The 26,253-nt window shown below is 43.4% G+C and overlaps 1 protein-coding gene across 1 annotated transcript in view; it reads right to left on the bottom strand.

The window, feature by feature from the left end:
• Nucleotides 1-284: 284 nt before the first annotated feature.
• The window catches only part of MIS18A (MIS18 kinetochore protein A), a 39,102-nt gene continuing 13,133 nt past the window's right edge, over nt 285-26,253 (bottom strand). Inside the window, exon 4 of the mRNA XM_067035373.1 lies at nt 285-370. Coding sequence (XP_066891474.1) covers nt 301-370 — 70 coding nt within the window. The 3' untranslated portion in view covers nt 285-300. The remainder of the gene's footprint in view (nt 371-26,253) is intronic.

Genomic DNA, 26,253 nt, shown 5'->3' on the forward strand with positions numbered 1-26,253 from the left:
GGGGCCAGGTATGCGTGTGAGGTTCTTGACGGACAGTGTCCACGGGAAACTTGGATAGTATTCTGGCCACGGAGAAGCCACTGGGAAGAAAAAGGAATGGCTCAGCTGCGTTCTGCCCTCAGGTTTGGTGTTTGCTGTTTCTTGAATAAAGAAACCTCCAACTCGATCTAGCCCTTCGTGGAAAAAAAGTGCTACAGGATCGGCACGTTAATTACATGCCCAGGGCATTTCCTAAGGAGAAAGTGTTTCGTGGGTTCAAAGAAAAAAGACTGTGGGATTTGACAGCAAGGGGCTCCTGGGTTATTCCCGATCACGTTTCCTGAACCACAGACTTCTGTTTCTTCTTGGTACTGCGAAAACGAAAGAAGTTCTGAGGAAAGAGAGAGGAAACTTTGAGGTTAGAATTGGATCTTAATTGCCGGATACCTTGTGGGAATCACAGACCCATGTCTGTAGGGGACACCCAAGATATAGCCAGCCTCAGTTTCTCCGTCTGCTAAGATGGGAATAATAGGAGCCTACAACATTGTTGTCAAGATTAAATAAGACTCGGGTACACAATAAAAGTCGACTCCCTGATCATATCTACATAGCTATCTTCATATGCACACTCTATACACATGAGCTGCCACAAGCATCCATGGCAGAAAGGTTTATGTAAGTCACAATTTCATTGCTATTTTTGAGCGTTGCTTGGCTTGCTTTTTGTTTTCTTTTTTAATTACTCAAGAAAATGTGTCTAGAGCTCACTTCTCAGTGAACAAGTAGAGCAGAGGCCATTTACATGCCTCCTCCCTGGTTTCATTTATTTGTGAGTTATTTTCCTAACAGCCACTACAGTCCCCATAACACAGGAAGTCTTGTTCGTGGCTCACTTCTGGGAGACTTGACAGTTGCTGGTTAAATATTTAGATATTTCTCTTTAAATAAAGGAGCAAAAAATGAGGCCTCTTAAGCTGCTGAAATGTGGTCCTACCCCTCAAAGTTACATTTAAATGTCAAGGTTGTATTTGGCTTTCAGTGTTTTTAGGAAGGCCATAGTGATTTTACACTTATGTTTTTTTCAAAGTCAGTAGAGAGGGTACTTACCAGTTCATAACTTTCATATACAATTTCAGAGCTTTGACCGTTCACTGCCAGATTCAAGTAAAATCATTTGGTGTACTATTATGAAAGTAGAACTTAAATTCTTCACCAACCAGGGAATGTAAATTGGTGCAGCCACTATGGAAAACAGTACGGAGGTTCCTCAAAAAACTAAAAATAGAATTACCATATGATCCAGCAATCCCACTCCTGGGCATATATCTGGACAAAAACTATAATTTAAAAAGATACATGCACCCTTATGTTCATAACAGCACTATTCACAATAGCCAAGGCATGGAAAGAACCCAAATGTCCATCGACAGATGAATGGATGAAGAAGATGTGGTAGATATGTACAATGGAATATTACTCAGCCATAAATAATAATAATAATAATGCCATTTGCAGGAACATGGATAACCTAGAGATGATCATACTAAGTGAAGTAAGTCAGAAAGAGAAAGACAAATACTATATGATATCACTTACATGTGGAATCTAAAATATGACACCAAATGAACTTATCTACAAAACAGAAACAGACTCACAGACATAGAGAACAGACTTGTGGTTGCCAAGGGGGAGGGAGATGAGGGAGGGCTAGATTGAGAGTTTGGCATTAGCAGATGCAAACTATTACATATAGGATGGATAAACCACAAGGTCCTACTGTATAGCACAGGGAACAATATTCAGTCCCTTGTAATAAACCATAAAGGAAAAGAATATGAAAAAGTATATATGTATAACTGAGTCACTTTGCTATACAGCAGAAACTAACACATTGTAAATCAACTATACTTAAATAAAATAAATTAAAACAAATAAATTCTTCACCAACTGAAGGAAACACAATTAAAATCCAAGCAACCTTCCAGTGGAGAACTGCTTTATTTGAAGAAGCAAAGTGTCAAATCGACAATCAGAAATGCTCAAGAAAGTAAGAGGGCCAACGTTCATAGATCTGACACCAAAGTGGTAGCTTGAAAATGGTCACTGGCCCACACTTCTCCATCAATGAAGATGGGGTGCTAGGATGATGTGTTTCATCCTGAGTACGTTCCCTTTTTGAGAAGGAAGAGACATAAAGTCTTTGAAAATTTAGAGAGACTCAGAGCCTACTTTCCCAGTCTCGTTATTTGTCTGCTAGACCCGACAGTCTGAAGCAAGGAAAACAGAATCAGAGAAGGGACTGGGGATTCTCAGGCTGGGTTTCTGACACCCTCTTGGTCCCCTGATGCACAGAAGAGAACACATGTCAACCCCCAACAGGTAACATTTCATTATCGACAGCACCATTTTGAAAGACTGCCTTATCAAGCTATTTCCATACCTCACTGAAGGCTCAAAGCAACTCTGCTTTGTCGATCACTTGACAGTTAATTCCTTCCAAAAACAAACTCTTTACACCAGCAAGAAACAGCCCGAGACTGCCTGGTTTCCCAATGTGAGCTGTAAGCCACTTCAGGAAGAAGGATGATAAAGTTCTACTGGCTGTCACTTCTCAAATCTACCTGAATATGGACGTTTTAGAAGCTGAAAAGCAGTGCCAGTTTCCTCGTTCACGTTCTTCTATTGCAAGAAATAGATAATCTTAGATATAAGAACACATTGTCATCTTTTTCCACAGGATTTAATATAACCATTTCACTTTGGGGAAAAAAGTCATAGGACATAAATATATTTCTTCACCTGAATTACATTATACTTTAAAAAATGTTTCTCACCGCTGCTGCATGGCAAAATGTCTCTGTCTGCTCCTCGTTTGTGAAAGTTATTCTGTGAGCAAAAAGCGTGCGTCAAAATGTGACTTCCTGTGTCTTCTTAAATGTAGACAGTTTTCATCTGGTCCATGGTTACTCATTTTATTCAACAAATATTATTGAGCGCCCCCTATGTGATGGCCCTGTGCTGGGCTTACAGAAAGGAATGTCACCATCCCTGCCCTCAAAAAGCTGACGGTCTGTTCATATTTTCTATTTCTTCCTGGTTCGGTCTTGGCAGGTTGTGCATTTCTAAGAATTTGTCCATTTCTTCCAGGTTGCCCATTATATTGGCATAGAGTTGCTTGTAGTAATCTCTCGTAATTTTTTTGTATTTCTGCAGTGTCAGTTGTTACTTCTTTTTCATTTCTAATTCTATTGATTTGAGTCTTCTCCCTTTTTTTCTTGATGAGTCTGGCTAATGGTTTATCAATTTCATTTATCTTCTCAAAGAACCAGCTTTTAATTTTATTGATCTTTGCTATCATTTCCTTCATTTCTTTTTCATTTATTTCTGATCTGATCTTTATAATTTCTTTCCTTCTGCTAAATTTGGGGTGGGGGGGTTTGTTCTCCTTTCTCTAATTGCTTTAAGTGCAAGGTTAGGTTGTTTATTTGAGATGTTTGAAACTGTGATTTAAAATCTTCCAACAAACAAAAGCCCAGGACCAGATGGCTTCACAGGCAAATTCTATCAAACATTTAGAGAAGAGCTAACACCCTATATCCTTCTCAAACTCTTCCAAAAGATAGCAGAGGGAGGAACACTCCCAAACTCATTCTATGAGGCCACCATCACCCTGATACCAAAACGAGACAAAGATGTCACAAAGAAAGAAAACTACAGGTCAATATCACTGTTGAACATAGATGCAAAAACCCTCAACAAAATACTAGAAAACAGAATCCAACAGCACATTAAAAGGATCATACACCATGATCAAGTGGGGTCTATTCCAGGAATGCAAGGATTCTTCAATATATGCAAATCAATCAACGTGATACACCACATCAACAAACTGAATGAGAAAAACCATATGATTATCTCAGTAGATGCAGAGAAAGCTTCTGACAAAATTCAACACCCATTTATGATAAAAACCCTGCAGAAAGTAGGCACAGAGGGAACTTTCCTCAACACAATAAAGGCCATATATGACAAACCCACAGCCAACATCGTCCTCAATGGTGAAAAACTGAAACCATTTCCACTAAGATCAGGAACAAGACAAGGTTGCCCACTCTCACCACTCTTATTCAACATAGTTTTGGAACTTCTAGCCACAGCAATCAAAGAAGAAAAAGAAATAAAAGGAATCCAGATCAGAAAAGAAGAAGTAAAGCTGTCACTGTTTGCAGATGACGTGATACTATACATAGAGAATCCTAAAGATGCCACCAGAAAGCTACTAGAGCTAATCAGTGAATTTGGTAAAGTAGCAGGATACAAAATTAATGCACAGAAATCTCTTGCATTCCTATATGCTGATGATGAAAAATCTGAAAGAGAAATTAAGGAAACACTCCCATTTACCACTGCAACAAAAAGAATAAAATACATAGGAATAAGTCGACCTAAGGATACAAAAGACCTGTATGCAGAAAACTATAAGACACTGGTGAAAGAAATTAAAGATGATACAAACAGATGGAGAGATATACTATGTTCTTGGATTGCAAGAATCAACATTGTGAAAATTATTATACTACCCAAAGCAATCTACAGATTTAATGCAATCCCTATCAAATTACCACTGGCATTTTTTAAAGAACTAGAACAAAAAACTTCACAATCTGTATGGAAACACAAAAGACCCCGAATAGCCAAAGCAATCTTGAGAACGAAAAATGGAACTGGAGGAATCAGGCTCCCTAACTTCAGACTATACTACAATGCTACAGTAATCAAGACAGTATGGTACTGGCACAAAAACAGAAATATAGATCAATGGAACAGGATAGAAAGCCCAGAGATAAACCCACGCCCATATGGTCACCTTATCTTTGATAAAGGAGGCAAGAATATACAGTGGACAAAAGACAGCCTCTTCAATAAGTGGTGCTGGGAAAACTGGACAGCTACATGTAAAAGTATGACATTAGAACACTCCCTAACACCATACACAAAAATAAACTCAGAATGGGTTAAAGACCTAAATGTAAAGCCAGACACTGTCAAACTCTTAGAGGAAAACATAGGCAGAACACTCCATGACATAAATCACAGCAAGATCCTTTTTGACCCACCTCCTAGAGAAATGGAAATAAAAACAAAAATAAACAAATGGGACCTAATGAAACTTAAAAGCTTTTGCACAGCAAAGGATACCATAAATAAGACCAAAAGACAACCCTCAGAATGGGAGAAAATAGTTGCAAATGAAGCAACTGACAAACGATTAATCTCCAAAATTTACAAGCAACTCATGCAGCTCAATAACAAAAAAACAAACAATCCAATCCAAAAATGGGCAAAAGACCTAAACAGACATTTCTCCAAAGAAGATATACAGATTGCCAACAAACATATGAAAGAATGCTCAACATCATTAATCATTAGAGAAATGCAAATCAAAAGTACAATGAGATATCAACTCACACCGGTCAGAATGGCCATCATCAAAAAATCTAGAAACAATAAATGCTGGAGAGGGTGTGGAGAAAAGGGAACACTCTTGCACTGTTGGTGGGAATGTAAGTTGATACAGCCACTATGGAGAACAGTATGGAGGTTCCTTCAAACACTACAAATAGAACTACCATACAATCCAGCAATCCCACTACTGGGCATATACCCTGAGAAAACCATAATTCAAAAAGACTCATGTACCAAAATGTTCATCGCAGCTCTATTTACAATAGCCAGGACATGGAAGCAACCAAGTGTCCATCAACAGATGAATGGATAAAGAAGATGTGGCCCATATATACAATGGAATATTACTCAGCCATAAAAAGAAACGAAATTGAGTTACTTGTAGTGAGGTGGATGGACCTGGAGTCTGTCATACAGAATGAAGTAAGTCAGAAGGAGAAAAACAAATACCGTATGCTAACACATATATATGGAATCTAAGGAAAAAAAAATGTCATGAAGAGCCTAGGGGCAGGATGGGAATAAAACACAGACCTACTAGAGCATGGACTTGAGGATATGGGGAGGGGGAAGGGTAAGCTGTGACGAAGTGAGAGAGTGGCATGGACATATATACACTACCAAACGTAGGGTGGATAGCTAGTGGGAAGCAGCCACATGGCACAGGGAAAGCAGCTCAGTGCTTTGTGACCACCTAGAGGGGTGGGATAGGGAGGGTGGGAGGGAGGGAGATGCAAGAGGGAGGAGATATGGGAACATATGTTATATGTATAACTGATTCACTTTGTTATAAAGCAGAAACTAACACACCATTGTAAATCAATTATACTCCAATAAAGATGTTAAAAAAAAAAAAAAAGCTGACGGCTGTGGAGCTGTGATAGAAGGAAGGGACAGTGAAGATTCATGGTGCGGAGGCCAGTTCTGCCTGGTAATCTTTTAAGAGAATTCTTCCAATAAAGGTGTGAGCTGAGTCCTAACAAATGAGTGAACTCTCTGTTCATTTGTTCATCCATCTCCCCAGGACAGTGTGGTGTTGGAGGAACACAATAATGAACCTAGAAACAGACTCACACAAATATGACCTATTTTTCACAAAGTTGAGAAATGATTCAATGGACGATGGATGATGTTTTCAACAAATGGTGCTGCCAACTAAACATCCATAGGCAAAAAAAACCAAAAAACAAAAAAACCCAGACCTTTAGCACAAACTTCACACCTTCTACAAAAAATAATTCAAAGAGAATATAAACCAAAACGAAAAACAAAACTTTAGACTTTTTAGGAGAAAACATAAGAGAAAATCTTTGTGATCTTCATTTTGGCAAAGAGTTTTCAGGACGTCAGAGAAGATAAAATTGTTAAATTGGACTTCACCGCAGTTAGAAACTTTAGCTCTGTGAAAACGCTGTTAAGAGAATAAAAAGACAAGCTACATATTTGAAAATCACATATCTGATAAAGGGGACTTGTATCTAGAATATATCAAGAACTCCCCAAAATCAGCAGTAAGAAAACAAATATCCCAATGTTTTTTAAAGTCCAAAAGGTTAAACAGACACACTTTACCAAAAAGTAATATAGGTGACAGACAAGCACATGAACAGGTGTTCATCATTAGTCCTTAGGCAAATGCAAATTAAAAGGCACATGAGGTACCACTACCCCCCCCCCATTAGAACAGCTAAAATTAAAAATCTGACAATAGCAAGTGCTGGTGAGGATGTAGAGAAACGAGAACACCTAAACTTTTCTTATAAAGGTAAACATAAACTTATATGACCACTCAAAGATTTTTATGCAAATGTTCATTCCAAGTTTTATTCATAATAATCAAAAATTGGAAACAACCCAAATGCCCATCATGAGATGACTAGATAAACAAATTGCAAGTATATCCATACAATGGGTCACCACCAGCAATAAAACGGAACAAACTCCTGATTCCTGCAATAACATGAAGGATCTCAAAAGCAGTATGTTAAGTGAGACAAGTCAGATATTGAAGACTGCACACGGTCTGATTCCCTTCATATAAAGTTCTAGAAAAGGGAAAACCCTAGTGACAAAAGAAAGAACCACAGTTGCCAGGGGCCAGAGGTAAGAAGGAGATTGACTGCAGAAAGGCATGAAAGAATTTTGCTGGGTGATGGAAATGTTCTATATCATCATTGTAATGGTGGTCACAGGACTGTATCCATTTGTCAAAACTCATCAAATTGTACACTAACTTTATTTTCCACTAATGTTATCATACATAAATTATACCTCAGTAAAGCTGATTTTTAAAAAATCAATGGGAGGTAAAAATCCATACCTGAAGCCAAGAAATTTTGGAAAAAGCATAACAGTGGGAGCATTTGCTCTAGGAAATATCAAAATATAACATAAGGTTATCATAATTTTCAAAGTGTGCTGTGGGCACAGCAACAAATAGATCAGTTGACATTATTTTTAGAGTCCCAAACCAGATCAACGTACATATTCAGTAAATAATTTAGGCAGCAATTTAAATTAGAGGGGAAAAACGGACTATCGCATAAGTGGAGCTGAAATGTGGATTCCGTTCAGAAAATCGCATTAGCTCTGTAATTCACGCGTTCTCAAAGTTACAGTCTTAATTGGTTAACTGATCATTGACTTCATTACCCTCTTAAATGCTTAGGGGATCATTTAGCCCATTATGGCAGGGTCATAAATTGTAAATGAATCCTCCCGGTTGTAGCCACTTCTGCCTTCTAATGGAAGGTCGCATCTTTCATCATCAGTGGAAAAGTAAATATCTAAATTGTTGCCTTGCACCTACACAGACAAAGGAGAGAGGAACTGCAAAGTCCCTGCTGGTCCTTCTGAGATGATAAAGGGTGAATGCCAAAGTAGATGATAGCAGAGGCACTTAAGGTTCCTTGGATGTGGAGGAGGTGAACTGCTAAAATGAAGAAGGAGACTTTTGCAGAAGTCCCTTCAAGGTACAGCGGACCCTGCAACACAAGAGGAGGACAAGGCTTGGGAAGGAGGAACCCAGGGAGGAGCTCCTGGTGGTGGTCTAGCCATAGGACTTCCAAAGGCAAGGAGGGCCAGCCATTCGTGCTCAGTGTTTAGCTGCTGGTGTCCTGCTGGTGTCCTATCAAACTTCTCACACCTGAATGTCCTGGGTGCGTGTCTTGGGGAGACAGCAACATGCAGGAGAAGCTTTTCTTCCCTATTCTTACATTTCCTCTCCTCAGGCAGGACATTTACTAGCATAACACTCAGCCTCTCCCTGGAAAGACCCTCAGTGACTCTTCCGTCATGTGTTAGAAAGAGTCACCAAACCAGCGTCACTCAGCCCCTGGCGTTTAGATCTGGGACACACAGCTTGGTCTGTTCCTTCTTAACCTCTGGTTTTACAGGCCCGTGTCTGACTCTATGGCTTCTATTAGGAAGCATGACTGTGTCCTGGGGGCTCATCCTCTGTCCCTTTTTTCGGATCATCAGTTATTGCAGGATTCAGGCAAGGAAGGGAGAGTGAGGTTTACTGAGCCCCTTAACCCCAACGAGGGTTTCTGAGTAAAGTAAAAGCCCCAAGAGTCATTCAAGTGAACAGTCAACCGAGGGCTTGCTCCTTGTGGGAACATTCCAGAACCAGAGCTGAGGAAATCTTCCTACTCTTTGATTGTCTGACTCTTGTTCTAACTCCGTCACTTTGTCACCAAGGTCCAGGTAGACCCATTTCAGAGGCTTCTCTCTCAGTAACTGGACTTTGGAATTTCCAGGGCAGCATCTGGAGATGCGCAAAGAGATTCCAGCAGAGTCGGCCAGAGCTGGAGCCCGGCAGACAGGGTGACGGCTGAGGAAAGCAAGCGGAAAGTGCCTTTCTCTGAGACTCCCCCCAAAACCTGTGCTGCTTTGGCTCTGAAGGGCAGAAGTTTCTTTTTTTCGGTTTTGTTTGTTTGGGGGGGGGGGCTGGTTTGAGGGGGTTTGTTGTTTTTTTGGTTTTGTTTTTTGGCCAGAAGGAAAAGAGATGAGTTACTTTTGACCAAAAAAGTCAGTCAGGGGCTTCCCTGGTGGCGCAGTGGTTGAGAGTCCGCCTGCTGATGCAGGGGATACGGGTTCGAGCCCCGGTCCGGGAGGATCCCACGTGCCGCGGAGCCGCTGGGCCCGTGAGCCATGGCAACTGGGCTTGCGCGTCCGGAGCCTGTGCTCCGCAACAGGAGAGGCCACAGCAGTGAGAAGCCCGCGTACCGCAAAAAAAAAAAAAAAAAAAAAAAAAAAAGTCAGTCAGTCATGGCGTATGGCTGGCTCCAGCCCAAGCAAAGATTATGGGAAACACTCCATTCTAAGCAAGCACAAAACCTTTCCCAGTGACTTGAGCCAACACCAATTACTTACCCCTCACTTTGGCACTCTGCCCTTAACTAATGCATGGCTTGGAATCATGGAATCCTTGGGTCATTGCACCCACCCACCTCTACCTACCCTCCCCATCTTACACACAAGAAACAGACTTCAGAGGTGACATCTCTTACCCACTTGGTGATCAATGGTACAACCCAGACCCGAACTCCGGAGTCCCAAGTTTGTATCCTCCCCAGGGCTCGAGATTCGTTTCATGGCCCCAGGCACCATCTTCCCTGGAGGAGGATGAGCTCCCTGATGACAGAGACCTAGTGTTTTGCAGGGAGAAGAGGAGAGGACCCACATGTCAAAAGAGACTCCTATGTTCCCAGCCCTGATCTCGGGCTGTTCTAGAGCAGACAGCTGTGGGCTTGTCTTTCCAGCCCATGACAACCCTCTTTGCTGGAGGGCATTGGTCTGGGCTGAACTGCGTGCCACAAAAATTCGTATTTGATATTCGAAACCCCAGCACACCTCAGAGTGTGACTGTGTTCAGACATAGGGTCTTTAAAGAGGCAATCAAGTTAAAATGAGGCCATTAGGGTGGGCCCTAATCCAATGTGATTGGTGCCATTGTAAGAAGAGGAGATTAGGACACGGATCCTCCACAGGGGAAAGACCACTTGAGGACACGGTGAGAGGACCCCCATTTGCAAGTCAAGGAGAGAGACCTCAGAAAAAAACCACACCTGCCAACACCTTGATCTCAGACTTCCAGCCTCCGGGACTGTGAGGAAATCAACTTCTGTGGTTTCAGCTTCCCGGCCCACCCTTCCTGGTCTGGGGGACTTTGTTATGGCAGCCATTCCCCATCCTCCCCATGCTTCTAGGCCAGGCCCTGCCTCCCTGGCCAGAGCTAACTCAGCCACACAGACGTCTCCTGATGAGAGGCACAGGGAGGAACACTGGGGCAGAACCTTGTCCTGGAGACTTTGTGGGGAAGACACACACCCCCTGCTGAGACCCCAGAATAACCCCGGCCCGGCCCTCCCTCTGGCCCCTACACTTAACCTTTCAGAGAATTCCAGGAGAGACCCCAATGCCCTTCCAACACCCCACTCCCTTTCTTGGTTAAATTTGTCTGAAGTGGGTTTTGTTCCTTGCAACCCGAAGAACTTTATGACACTTATACATGTTATCTCATGCAGTTTAATTTCTCCTCTAGGTGATCTCTCCCCATCTTGCAGACAAGGGAGCTGAGATTTAATGCCGTTAGTAGCTAGCCCGAGGTCCCAGGTGCTGGATTCGTACTCATGTTCTTTCCATTCTCCACATGGCCCTTGTCGGTATATCTCTTCGGTTGTCCCCCTACGATACTCAGCTAGAAGCCAGGTATATAGTAGGTGCTCAATAAAAGCGTGTTAAGTCAAATCGAACACATGGACTGGGTCCCCTTTGTAGACCAGAACATAGACGAATACACAGCATGTTCAAACCATTGGAGCCAAAGGGAAATAAAACTAGTGTCAGAAATTAATTCATCTCTCTGCTCTTCTTCATTCAGACCTAATGGGGTCAGAGATCGTAACATAGGCTCTCGGTGGAATTCTTTGGTTCACTCAGTACCAACAAGACATCATTTGGGCCCCGTGGACTTCATGAGTCCTCTCTAAGTTTTCCCATATGTGTGATGTTTATTTAACCTATGGACCAGGGAAGCTACTTCACCAGGAGAACTTCATATTCTCTAGAAAGAAAGATCTGAACCTGGAGACTCTCTGACTTCCTCCCCCTCCCCCATCTGTCTTACAGCAAAAGAATATAAACCACCCTTTGTTCGAGACAGTAAACATGCCTTGCTCCAGGCTTAGGAAGTTACAGGAGTCAAGAAGCTAGAAAAAACGATGAAGAAAGGCCTCAGCTGGCAAAAGATTTCTGGGTATTTTTTTCTTCTTTATATAAATAAAATTACTTTTCCCCTCGAGCTTTGGAAAGGCCCCAAAATAAATCCAAGATCACTTTCTTAGCTGTCATTAAACTTCCCAGGCCGAGCAAGACTCAAGAGTTTGCTGGCAGAGAGAACGATGGTTGATAGGTCCTCACCACCTTACATTTCAACGTGGTGGCCTGAAGTCTGGGCGGGGACCCTGGCCTCCTACCGCAGCCCCGCGGAGCAATGAGGGGGCATTATTCTCTGACAGTTTTCAGACCTGAGGCGAGAGGCTGAGCATAGGGGCCATTTTCCCCCTCCACGCAACACTCTGTACGTACAGAGCCCTGCAGATATGCTGCATCTCCTTGTCTCCCCAAAACAGGATTACCAGCTGAAGAAGGACACAGCATAAAGGCAGTCAAAATGCTGAGCAGGCACTCATTGCTGACGTTGTGTTTCTCTCAGACATCAGTGATAGCTGACTCTGTCTTGGAGGTCAAGGCAAAGGGGAGGCCCCATGGATCTTCCAGCCTCAGTGGGGGAAAAAAATCACACAGACTTGTTGGTGAGACTTTACAACGTTTATGGGGAGTTTTCACCTAAGCCTCTCAGGCACTCTGTGAGGTGTCATTTAAGCCTTTCAACCACCCCATTTCACGGAGGAAAACACTGAGGCTCAGAAGATGGCTGCTTCCTGATGGGAAAGAGCAGGGCAGAAACGAAAGCGCCACATTCTGACTTCAGACTCAACATTCTTGCCCTGACGTTAGGCCCAGCCCATGAGCCAACCAACAGCATGGGGTCCACCAGCCCCTAACACGGAACCTAACTGAGCCTTGATTCACGCCCCAATTTTTTTTTTTCCCCAAAATGAAAATATCTATACTGGGGTTTTTTTCCTAATTATAAAATACACACTAGTTTTTAAAAAAAATTTTTTTTTGAACAGTACAGATGTTCTGTACCAACCAAGCCTCCCCTCTCCCCATAACAAATCCCTAAAGACAGCCAGTTATCTTTGTAGAGACACATATGTGTAACCAGCATGGTGACCATTTCCCATGTTGACGGGCTGGGCGCCAGACCAGGTCACCCTGCTCTGACATCCGGACTGCCAGGACTCCATATGCTGTCTCTCCGGTCCCCCAGGGGGCTCACGTGCAGCTGTCCACCCCTTCCCCGCCCAGTCTTTCCTCTCCAGCACTGGGCTCCCCCAGCTCGGGTCCAGTGGAGCCCTCAGGGCTTCTGGGAGGAGCCTTGCTGCCCAGAGGTTGATTGCACAGGTATAAGATCTAATTTCTCTCCAACCACCCAGACTCCCTGGTGCGGCCAATTCTGCTACTACCCCCGCTTCTACCTACTTTCTCAGTCCAGAAAGTCCGATAGAATTGTGAGCCCTGGACGTGGCAAAGAAGGGGAAGGAAGGGCTTCTGACAGATGTCCTCCAACGCTGTCTCTTAAGAGGTAATGAGGTATAAATGAGTCTTTCCTCTCACCTGCGTGAAGAGCCTTGCGGAAACAATATTCCAGGATGATTTCTGCGGCTCCTAAAAGTCCCAGTTCAACTCACAGTGTCTGAGTGTCTGTCTGTCTGTCTTTGTCTCTTGCTATCTCTTCTTTCCTCCCACACTCCCTCTCTTCAAGTTGTCTAACCCCCAATTCTTAGATCACTAACCATCACTTCCCCTCAAGAAATTATTCGCCCTACGTAAATTGGTGCAGCCACTATGGAGAACAGTATGGAGGTTCCTCAAAACACTAAAAATAGAGTTACCATGTGTTCCTGCAATCTCGCTCCTGGGCATATATTCAGAGAAAATGAATTGGAAAAGATACATGCACCACAATGTTTGTAGCAGCGCTATTCATAACAGCCAAAACATGGAAGCCACCTAAATGTCCATCAGCAGATGAATGGATAAAGATGTGGGGTGTGTGTGTGTGTGTGTGTGTGTGTGTGTGTATACACACACACACACACACATACATACATACAGTGGAATACTATTCAGCCATAAAAAAGAGTGAAATAATACCATTTGCAGTAACAAGGATGGACCTAGAGATTATCATACTAAGTGAAGTAAGTCAGACAAAGACAAATATCATATATCACTTATATGTGGAAACTAAACAAATGATACAAATGAACTTATTTACGAAACAGAAACACAGACACAGAGAACAAACTTATGGTTCCCAAAGGGGAAACGGGAGGAGGAGGGATAAATTAGGAGTTTGGGATTGGCAGATATTTACTACATGTAAAACAGACAAACAACAAGGTCCTACTGTATAGCACAGGGAACTATATTCAATACCTTGTAATAAATTATAATGAAAAAATATTTAAAAGTATATATATGTTTATATATATGAATCACTTTGTTGTACACCAGAAACTAACACAGCATTGTAAATTAAGTATGCTTCAATTAAGAAGAAAAAAAGTTTCCCCTTAAGCACTTTATGCTGGGGTCTGGGAAGCTCAAAACAGAGACATAACCTTACCTCTCAGCCCCCAAATGGAGCTTTTGAATACCTCTTCGTGAACTTAACATTTAAGAGAATAAACCCATATCAATCTGTCCCTCCCATTATGATTTGCCAGCAATTGAAAAACTGAAGTCATCAACCAAAAATAGAAACTTGATATTTGAAGGCCACCACAAAAGTTAGCTATTTACTCCAAACGAACGCCTTTTTCCAGCCTCCATTTCCTGCAGGCAGGAGACCGTCTCTATGTGCACGTGAGATGAATGACTCCGGAAGCATTCATGTTTCATTGTTTATGGCCTATAATAGGACACTGCCTCATATGTATCAGGTACTATAAGTCTTTCTCTATAAATAGCAAATAAAATAAAGGCCAGTTTTACTAATAGGGCTCCCCGTCTTCCACACCATCATCATACGGTTTAAGAGAATTGGGGAAATGTGCTGGGATGCTTAATTGGTCAGCATTAGATATCATACTTAAGTTAGCTGGGAGAACTTTAAAAAATTGCAACCGAGATACCTACAACAAAGAAAGGTCTTTTAAAAACCTAGCACTTGTCCGTCTCTGCTCTAGGAAAATGAGTGGACTCTTGTTGGTCAGCTCCAGCATGTGGCCAGAAATAGCCTTTGCTTTCTCCCTTAGTCAACTCAGATGGACTCCTATCACACTGAGTTCCAGTTTGGGGACCTCTCCATGGATGGAAAATATGTTATTTTCACAATGCACATTTCAGATAACTCAGAATTGTTGTCTTTACAATTTTGCACTTACCCCTTTCCTTCTAACCCAAGACATCTTCCTCCTACGTGGGTGGGAATAAAGTTATTTTCTTTAGGAAGCTGAGAATTACCGTGCAGGTCCTGCAGGCCGCATCGTTGGCAGGCTAGGTAGGGGTGCCAAGGTCTCCCATGGGTGGGTAGGAGGTCCTCAGCTTCCCCTCTCTGTGTCCTGTACTGTTTCCTCCTCCAATTGGTGAGCACAAAATGAGCACTCACTATGTGCTCAACATCTCCCCGAGGCAGGGGAGGAGGAAAGAGACAGAGTGTGTGTGGCCCATGGGGCCTCTCCAGCACGAGGGGATGAAGTATCTCACAGAACACCGTGTGAATGGTGCCCGCCCACCAGCGTGGGGCATCCTGAGAACAGGGAACAGAGGGAAGGAAGGTTCTAGACCCCTTCATGTTTGGTGGACAGCATTTCGCCCTTTGCTTTTCTATCTCATGGATGAGTGACAGGTACGTGGGAGGCATGCAGTTTCCAGCTGTAGGCTTGTCCCTTGTCCTCAGGCTGCAAATTTCCATTCATGCTCCCTACTTGTCCCTTTGGGGCCCTCACCCAACTGGAGCTGGAATTCCCAGGATTCTTTTAAAAAATATTTTCCCCAGACTTCCCTTGTAACAGCCGTTGTTATCTCTGACAGCAGGCTGGCCTCTGTCTCTCTCGGGCTGGACAGGATCAGGCCCAAATCACTCTCCAGCTTCAGAGTAGCCTCCTGACTGATGGGTGCAGGAGGGAGGGTGAAGAGGCCAGGGAGCGAACTCCCCGCCCCCCAGGATCACACAGCAAGGGGTGCGGCCTCTGCCTTTGGTGTGTGATCATCCAGGAGGTGGCCAGGCTGCCTGATTCGCCTGAAGCTTTCTATTAGCTTCTGCCTGGAAGTGCCCGTTCAGGGACCACCACTTCCAAATTACCCAACACTCGTGGATTGGCTCAGAAAAATCCACTTTCTGGAGAATGTCAAAAATTAGAAACAGTTTTAGTTGACGTAATAGAAAAAATTTTAAAAATTTTTAAATAGCATTTTGAAAAGAAAAGAATATGTCCCTATACCATAAATGGCTTTATAACTTACCCCATCTAACCCTCACATTTGTCCAGGTCAAGGGTCAGATTCACTCATCAACTCTATTTTTTTGTAAAGTCATTACAAATAAGAAAACTGAACCATGAAATGGTTAAGGGACATGCTGAGGATTGTGTATCTGGGTGGGAACCAAAACCCACATCTCCTCTTCCGTTCTTATCGTGTGTTCATTCCACAGGTGACTCACAAACGGAGCCCAGAGCTAACAGATCTCAGCTCTTAGACCTACTGCTGCATCACACACTCCAGATTTCACTAGAAGATGTTCAATACCACATTGTTTATAATACAAAAAGTCTGGAAACAAACTTCTACCTAATGCCAGGAGTTTGGTTAAATGAACTATTCAATACTGTGAACTATTATACAGTCATTAAAACAATGTTGTAAAAGTATGTTTGTTAACACGGAAGACTTCATAATTAATAATGATAATTACTGCAGCTGTCATTTTCATAATTATATGTATAAATAAATGCACAGGAAATAGTGTGGAAGGAGCCATACTAAAATATTAATAGTGTTTAGATTTACAGATGGTTTTATTGTCTTTATTTCAGTTACCTGTATTTTCTAATTTTTCTACAATAAAAGTACATTTCTGGATTACTTTTCAATGATCTGTTTGTGTTTTGCCCCCCACCCCAAATTCATATGTTGAAATGTTAACTCCCAGTGTGATATTATTAGGAGGTGAGGCCTATTAGGTGATGAAGGCGGAGCCCTCATAAATGAGATTAGTGCCCTTATAAAAGAGACCCCAGAGAGTTCTTTGACCCTCTCGCCACCACATGAGGAAACAAGAAAACAGCTGTCTGCAACCTGGAAGAGGGTTCTTCCCAGAACCCAGTGGTACTGCCCACCAGATCTGGAGACTTCCAGCCTCCAGAACTGTGAGAAATAAATTTCTGTTGTTTATAAGCCACTCAGTCTGTGGTATTTTGTTATAGCAACCCGAAGTAAGACACAATTTTAAACTTTTAAGATTATTCCATCAGGAAACCTCATTTGGCTAAAAAACAAACATGTGCTTACACCTGAGGCAAGTATATTTAACACTATAAAAGGACTGCAGGCTTTTCCGTTTATTTTATCTTATCATTAACTTGCAATATATGGCAAACTCAGTTTATTTCTTTGAGGATAACAATAAGTATATTTTATAAGCTTACTGATGTCCACTTTGAGTGAATTTCTTTACAGAAAACAGGATTAATCATAACCACAAACTCTTTTCATGTTTATTGTGTTAGGATTTTTTTTTTCCCCAGAAACCTGCTCAAAGGTAAATCCCAATTACTCTAGTCTTTACTGGATAAAGTCACAAATCTGCTGACTGGGGCCAACGAAAACTGCTCCCTCAGCAACAACCAAGACCTCCAAGACTTTTGCATTCATTTCTGTTTGATTCCCTGTCAAGTCTCCCTGAATGACTGTTCAAACCCTCCCATGTTTCTCCATTTTTCTATTCCACTCCCACCTGATCAAGTCTCAACAGATGACCCGGAATCTTCATCACTTGAGCCTAGCGGTTTTCAAACTCTTTTAGCCGAGGGGATCCTTGTTCCAAAGGCTTCTTAGCATGCAGCACAAAAGACGGGGTGATGTACACACTGGCTAGCCTGGGAAGGTTTACATCTGTCATCCTGGCCTGACCTTTAATTATTATATCTCCCCCTTTTACCCTCTAATGTGTCTTGGTTTGGACAATAAATGTTACAGTCTCACTAACAATGAGAAAATCTTGAAGATGGAAGCTGTTCTGGTTGGGGACTGTTCTCTGCCCTCTTTTCTGCATCTCGGCCCACGCTGATCCTTCCTTCATTTAATGGCAAAAATTATTTCTTTTTCCTGTGAGACTTCAGACTCTGTCACTTCTTCATCATTGGAAGATCATCTAGTGATTCTCAGACCCGTACTGTGTGTATATTTTAAATATGTTTTAACTGCCCATCCCCAAACAGTTCAATTCAAATCCTCATTACAGAGCTAGAGAAAATAAATGTGAATAAGATCTATCCTTACAGAGGTAAAACAAACACAGGGCTGCAATCAAAGTCTCCTCATTCACAGATCATTTCACCCCAAGCTGGTTCTCTTCGGAGCCACGTCAGGACCAGATTCTCCCAGGTTACCCTTCAGAGTGGAGACACAGACAACAGCGGTTGCCTTGGAAACTCTGCTTGGTGAGCTGGTATCACGGGATTTCACTCGCCCTACCGTGTGGCTGACATCCAACCCTGACTAATTTAAGTTCTGGTTGGTTATGTCTCTGCTAAGGGGACACAGGGCCGGCGGAGAGAACAGGAGGACCAGCAAAAGTGAAATGACTACAGAAGGAGGTATATTTTTTTCACTGAAAGCAACTCAAGTAGTGACAAAAGAAATCACGAATGTATTTTAATAATGAAGATTCTCAATCAAACGTTGGTGACCAGAGATGCTGCTAAATGTTCACACACCCATGTGTTAATCCTATTCAGGATTCCGTGAGCTGATTCAAGAATATCTTCAAGACATGCCACCTGCCAGCCACCTACGACTGTTAATTAAGCAGCAGCAGCAAATGTGAGCTGTACTTCCATTTGAAGTCTTTTTTGTGGTCCTGGTTCTCTAAAGGACAGCATACTGTCAATGCCCATCAGCTCACAGATACTTGGTATGATTCTCTAGCAGCTATTGATCAAGTTTTCGATTTCAAATCAATGCTTAATTAAAACAACAAAACTTCTGATTGCTTTTACTGGGTTAATTAAAGGAGGAGACATATAGAGCATTCTAGTTCAGCCTCCTCATCATACAGTTGAGGAAACCGAGGCTGGGAGATCGGGAAGCCGAGGAGGCGAACTGCTCTGCTAGTTAGAGGCACAGTGGGACCCAGACCCTAAGGCGCCAGGCTTCCTTGTCTGGTCCGACCTCACAGCATTATTTGTTTGCCTCAGCTATATTCGGTGGAGCAAAATAATTTAACGCATGAGTATAAAAAAAGCAATCTTCTGTTTCAGTGAATAGAAGTCTGATTCAAAATGGAATTGCGTGCATTTATTTAAGAGGTTGGAAAATGTTTTAATATGAATAAAATGCTTTTGATGCCTCATCCTATAAAGAAATAATAGTGTCCCTTAATGTTGCCAAAGGAATAAATGGTACTGATACAGGCGAGGATTCCTGGGAAGCCTTGTGAGTCACACACATGAGACAGGTGATCAGAAATGTGCTTCCTTGGCAAGGCTGACACCCCTCTTGGCAATTCCAAAGGGAGCTGGCAAACGCAGCATTATAAGGTCTCAAAAGCACTGGGGGAGGGGACAGAAAGGAACCTGAGTCATGGAAACATAAGAAATGACTGAAAGAGAAAACATAATTAACTTCCCAGGGTAAAATGTAAATCTCTTGGGGGAAAGCTTGTGGGAGTGTAGGTGTAGACAATTTCAGAATGAATGCTGAGTAACCCAAGCCCTTGGCACTGGTGGGGGTGCTGGCGGGGAGAAGCCTTGCCCGTTACTTTAATTCAGGAGCTTGGTTACAAGAGCGGAGAGGGGTAAACTCCAGGTTGGGGAAGCGGCTTCTGCAGCAACTCCGTTCGCCGCTGTGATTGTTATCAGGCTGGACGCGATGAGTATTTATGCGGTGAAATGCGGCCCCTTGTGGTGTGATTAAGAAAAAAAAAAGAAGCCACAAAACACCTCAAGGCCGGAGAGTAATAACTAACCTACTTCACAAGTGTCAAATGAGGCGCTGAAAAAATGACTGTGTTCAGAGACATTCATAATCGTGACCAAACAGACGAGCCTACGAAAGGGGCGTTTATTCCCTGTGCTCTAAGCAGCGCATCTCAAATGTGAACGTGCTTGTGGATGAGCGGGGGCCGTGTTCAATCCGGGTTCTGGTTCACAGCGGGCCTGGTGGGGTCTGAGAGGCGATGCCCCTGCTGTGAGTGGCCAGGGCTGCTCCATCAGAGCCCTGCACTGCAGACCACAGGCGCCCCGGAGAGCATCCCCAGGGCATACAATTCCTTCCCGCACCCAGACACTAAGGAACCCAAATAACCACTTTTCTTTTGCCTCTTCTAGCTCAAGGGCCTCTCTCGCCAAGCTCTGAGGTATCCTTTACGACCCCCAAAAAGAGTGTCTGGAGAAGGCCAAGCCCCTGACACCTTCCTATCTTATCAAGTACCTTCTCACGAGAGGAGGAAACAATTTCAGGTTACCATAGGGTGGATTTCCACGTTATTAAGAGCTGTGGTTTTCTTTCATGGCTTTCCTGACGGCTGAAAGCAGCAAGACATTTCCAATGACATTTATTTACAAACCTCCTCTTGCATATTTGAATGTGGCTTAAATGTTTATCTGCTTAGCTTCTGTCCCACACTGACTGCACTTCAAGTGGCAGGAGTTGCATCCACACCCCACCCCCAATTCCAAGAATTCATTGTATTTGGTTAGGAAAAAAAAAGATACAAAGTATTTTTAACTGGATGTGGGAGGAGAAAGATGGAATACATAAGACAGTGGAGTGATCACAGGTGGGTAATTACACATGTAAATGAGTTCAATTTGGTATTTTTCCCTTGAATTCCTATTTACATTGGTTAACAATGAATTCTAACCCCACACCACCACTGCATTTTGGGGCAGTTTCTTTTTAGTCTTATATGTCAGTTCTGAAATATTAAAAGCAATTCAGAATGCTTGGGTATAAAATTTTTTCTCAGCTTAGACATTTTTCACATTTTTCCACTTCTCATCATAACTGTACAAAGTAGACAAGGGATTAAAATTCTCTTATTTAACAAGTATTAATTATCTCCAGCACACAAAGTCTCGTAACACATTAGGCCATGGGGAAAAAAAAAAATCCTAGTCTTGCAGGAAAGTTTCCCACAAATTATATGAAATCATGAGGCGAGAAGAACATCCTGAAGTAATTCAGGAGTGGTGAGGTGGGAGAAGTTACTTCTGACTGAGAAATCAGCAAGGGCTTCCTGGAAGAAGTGGCATTCAAGCAGGACCCTGAAGGACAGTAAGAACTATATACAGAGAGAAAGGGCAGGGGTGAGACACAAGCGTGTTCTGGTTGACAAAAGCTCAGAGTGCCAGATAGGAAAAGTGGGCAGTATAGCTGGGGAGCCATCTGGGGCCAGATCAGGAGAACTGGAGTCTCAAATTAAGAGAACTGTCTTCCGTGTGCTATGATGTAATGCCAAACGTGAGAAGATTCATTTGACAATGGTGAGTTCATTGGATCGGGGGATAGGAATTAAAGCATGAAGACCAACTAAGCAATAACTCAGGCAAGAAATAATGAAGCCTGAATAAGGAGAAATGGGCAGGGAAGGGAAGAAGAGGCTTTGGGAAAGAAGAGAGCACACCTGACAGTTGACTGGAGGTGGGGCAAGGAATGTCGAAGAGGCTGACTCTAGGGTTTTGCGACCAGGGCACAGGAAGGAGGACAATGTCACTGAGAACTCAGGAGGCATGGGAAGGGGACAGGGTGTGCAGGGCCTTGAGAAGAAACGGTCAGTTCCCATCAGAGCAAACATGCTGCATCCATCTGGAGGGTATGGGGCTAGAGTGATGGAGGGATTCAGGTCACTGGGAATTCAGAGCAGGGCCTGGGGAGACAGTTCAGGGCTGTAGGAGTTAGAGACCCAGCACTGGCCACTGAGGTCATGGCAGGGTGGGAAGTATCCAAGAGAGCCTAGAGAGAGAAACAAAGGCAAGGGCAGAGGCAAGGGCGGAGCAAAGAGGGGCAACAGGAAGGAGAGCAGCCGGAAAGGGCAGCCAGGAGGAGGGCAGGTCAGGTGCCGTTAAGGACGGAGCACGGGACCATTTGTTTTTTGGTCTGACCAAAACTTTCACACAGGGACTTCCCTGGGGGCTCGGTAGTTAAGAATCCGCCTGCCAATGCAGGGGACACGGGTTCGAACCCTGGTCCGGGAAGATCCCACATGCCGCAGAGCAACTAAGCCCATGCGCCACAACTACTGAGCCTGTGCTCTAGAGCCCGTGAGCCACAACCACTGAGCCCGCGCGCCACAACCACTGAGCCCACGTGCCTAGAGCCCGTGCTCTGCAACAAGAGAAGCCACCGCAATGAGAAGCCCAACACTGCAACGAAGAGTAGCCCCTGCTCGATGCAACTAGAGAAAGCCCGCATGCAGCAAAAAATAAATAATTTATGAAAAGAACTTTCACACACACACAACAATAAAGATATAATGAAGCCCGACACCCATGCAACCATGACCAGAGATCAAGCCATGCCCACGCGATCCCTCCCTCTTGCTGTATAGTTACTTGACTGAAACGTTTTACAGCAAATCCCAGGCCTCGTGGCATCTTGCCCCTGCGTATCTTATCATGTGTCACTGACAGATACGGACAACCGAGAAGAGAATTTTAAAGGAGAGGACAATTTTAAATTGTTGGAAGTTTTAGGGCTTTCAGAGACAGTAGCACTTTGAAGGAGCTCCTTGGTGGCTTTCAAAAGAGTGGATTCAGTCATGCCCAGGGTGGAATACCACAGGGGGTGGAGTGGGTACAGTTACAAGTAGGATAGCAGGGTCACAGGGAGGAAGTTTGTCACCAAGAAGAGACCTGGGCATGCTTGCAGGGTGAGATTCGAGAAACGGGAGTGGACAGAGGCTGACAATGTGAGAAAATAGGTACGTGATGCAGCAATATTCATTCAGTCCATTGAACAATAAATGAGCATTTACCACGTGACTGCATTCCTTGCAGCACAAGCCAAAAGGCAGATAAAATCACTGCCCTCGTGGAGATAACACACCAATAGAGAGACAGACATTAAAAACACAAACATAAAATATGATGTTCGTTGTGATAAGTGCAGTAAAATCAATGACGCACATGTGGAAGGTGGCTGCAAGGGAGACGTAAGATACATGGAAAGGTGAGAGCCTGAAACAGGCCAGCCAGCACCTCTGGGCAGAGCAGGGGAGAGGCCGGGAGATTCGACAGCCAGAGAATCTCAAGGTAGGGACAAAGGAAGGGAAGGCAACTCACATCAAGAGGGCTCAATCAGCTTCAATTATAGGAAAAAAACAAAGGAGAAGAAGCTCATGACTTCTAAACCCTCTGGACACTAAATTGCTAATACTACAATAACGGATTTAGCTTCCCTTTTTGTGTTTTACTGCTAGGAAGCAAGGAAGCACCACAAATGCACCCAGTGTAGAGAAGCAACATTGCACAGGAGGAAAGCCCTGGCTCCGTTCACCAGCCGAGCAGGACTTCAGGCACTTTAACTTCTCTGAGCCTCAGTTTCTGCATCTATAAAATGGGAATAAGGATTTCTATGAAAGACGGTTTTGTGAGAATGGGGTGAGACAAGCTAGGTGGAGTTCCGAGTACAGCCCTTGGTAACACAGTAAATGATCCCTAAATGCTGCCTAAGAACAGAAAGGTCACCCCCAGGGAGGCAACTGTGACAGTCAAAAGCAGCTGTCTGTCCCGTTCGGGGAAAACTCTTTGATGGCTTCGTAAGATTTCTCTTCAAAATGGTCACACACTCTTGTATTTGCTTTGGCAAGTGTTACTCAATGGAACATACATCCTACTTTTGCAAAATGTCTACGATTCTCAAGAAGCCTCCGAAATTACAAGCCTGCAGCTGAAAGAGACACAAAGGTGATGGCGTTAAGAGAACTAAATTATCCTCAAGTCTTGAAGTCAGCTCCTGGATTCTCATTTCCTTCCTTTGAATTATTTCTGGTTTCCTTTCAGCTTACGTAAGTTGTAAGGTCAAAAGGGCCCTTGAGAAATTACCTTGTCCCCCTCTCCGCCTTAAAATTAAATAGAGGATCTAAAAACCACAGTGGTCATTGTTTAGGGGATAAAAGCTATCGAGTTAATTAAATTTCGTCAGGCTCGCAGAGGTCAAGAGGGGGCTGATCTGAATGAAATGAGGCCAGTTCTCTTTGCAGTCACATTTGGGCCAATACAACTCCCGACTCCAGCACATCCCTTCCTCAGATCCCCTCACTTCACACTCTGTGCCTCTCAGATTATTATCACAAGATTTTAGGCAAGTGTAAACACTCCAAAGAGACTACAATTATATAGACTGGCCTTGAGGGCACTCGGACCATCGTGACCAGAGGCCTGGATAACAAAACACCCTACAGATGGAACCCAGCTCTCATTAAGCGAAATTAACCATCAGTACGCAGAACATGTCTACGTTGAAGAGTAAATTATCTTCCCTCAGTTCAAAAGTGATGGCAAAGGAACTTTCTCTGCACGTTCCCAGGCAAGCAACTGCCCAGTAATTTATCTTATTCAGGAAGAACAAAAAAGATGTGGGCAACATCGACTATATAAAATCTTAAGTCATTTGCTTTCAGGTATTTTACTTTTTCCTCGGAAGAGGTGAAGACTCTGACTACTGAATCACTAAGGTCTAAAGATGCAGCATTTCACTTGAGATTTATTTAATGAAAAGATCTGAGGACTTGGTCTTCTGGGTGTTGAATAGAGAAGTCATTTTTCTCTTCTCAAACTTCAAGTCAAACAGTATAGAGGGAGGTTCAAAATATACAGTAATGTGCTGGGAAAACCAGTTCTTTGGGGGTAAGAAATCCTGATTGTTTTTAGCACTTGCAAAGTTCTCTGGTGTAAATATTCCTAATCAGGGCCAATCTGAAGCTACCAAGGATTGAACAGCTGGCTCACAAATTCCTGAAATTTTAACCACTGGCTCTCAGCTACTGCACACCCTGGCATTAGACGAAGAGGTGACTGGCTGAAGATTTCTTTCTTGCCTCCTCTCTTACTTGACAAGTAAACTCAACTGTTAAGCCACTGAACAGTGTGAATTTCATACCACAGGATCACTTTTAAACAGGTTTTAAAGTAGATATTTCATCCTAGGCAGTCATTAAAAATCAGGTTATAAAGGAATGTTTAATGATGCAGAAATGTCTATAAAAAAAATTTTTTTTTTTTTGCGGTACGCGGGCCTCTCACTGTTGTGGCCTCTCCCGTTGCGGAGCACAGGCTCCGGACGCGCAGGCTCAGTGGCCACGGCTCACGGGCCCAGCCGCTCCGCGGCATGTGGGATCTTCCCGGACTGGGGCACGAACCCGCGTCCCCTGCATCGGCAGGCAGACTCCCAACCACTGTGCCACCAGGGAAGCCCTATAAAATATTTTTATTAAAAACAATATGACAAGAACAATTCCAAATTTGCATATAAAACAAGGATATACTCCAAAAAGTGAATAATTATTCTAGTTGTGAGATTGTGTGTGGGCTTTATTTTGTTCTTTGTACTGTTGTTCTACTTCTCAAATTTTCTACAATGTTCATGTATTTGTAATTAAAGAACTAAATCCAGTGTGTATATATATATATGTTTTTAATATGGCGTTTCAGGTTTTCTTTTACATCCATACAATCTTATGGGTAGAATGGCTAGAAGACTAAACCAGATCAACCCTATTTAAACAAGACTAAATCTTTTTTTTTGGTGGTACGCGGGCCTCTCACTGACGTGGCCTCTCCCGTTGCGGAGCACAGGCTCCGGACGCGCAGGCTCAGCGGCCATGGCTCACGGGCCCAGCCGCTCCGCGGCATGTGGGATCTTCCCGGACCCGGGCACGAACCCGTGTCTCCTGCATCTGCAGGCGGACTCTCAACCACTGCGCCACCAGGGAAGCCCCAAGACTATATCTTTGTCACTTGTTTTTTGATGCTTTACAGCTTTCCAAGTACCATCATAAGCATTGTCTAATTTATCTGATGCAAGGGAAGCAGGTTATTATACTTTATTTTACAGAAGAGGAAACAGGCTCAAAATGACTACACGATTTGCCCAAGGTCACACGACTAATAAAGCAATTAAAGGGGGCACTCTAGCCCAGGATTTCTGCTACCCCTGAGATTTCCCTCAAAATCTCATCACGTTGCTCATCAGGGGCCCTGCTCTCAAGAAGTTCCTACTGAACGACCAGACCCATCTCTGTAAGGAGGCACTCTCCTGGTTTTGCCCATTTTAAATGCCGGAAGCCTGACTAGATTCACCAGGGAGGACGCACTCCATCCAGGCATCAATCCTACACAAGCAACTCCCAGAGCAAGCGCTTCAGCTTGGAAGTTTATGAACATTAAGAGGATAGCGTGCCGAGAACAGCAGAACCGACACTCTGGGATGAAAACCACGTAC

Source organism: Kogia breviceps, chromosome 5 (genome assembly GCF_026419965.1).
Source record: "Kogia breviceps isolate mKogBre1 chromosome 5, mKogBre1 haplotype 1, whole genome shotgun sequence".
NCBI classification, from domain to species: Eukaryota; Metazoa; Chordata; class Mammalia; order Artiodactyla; family Physeteridae; genus Kogia; species Kogia breviceps.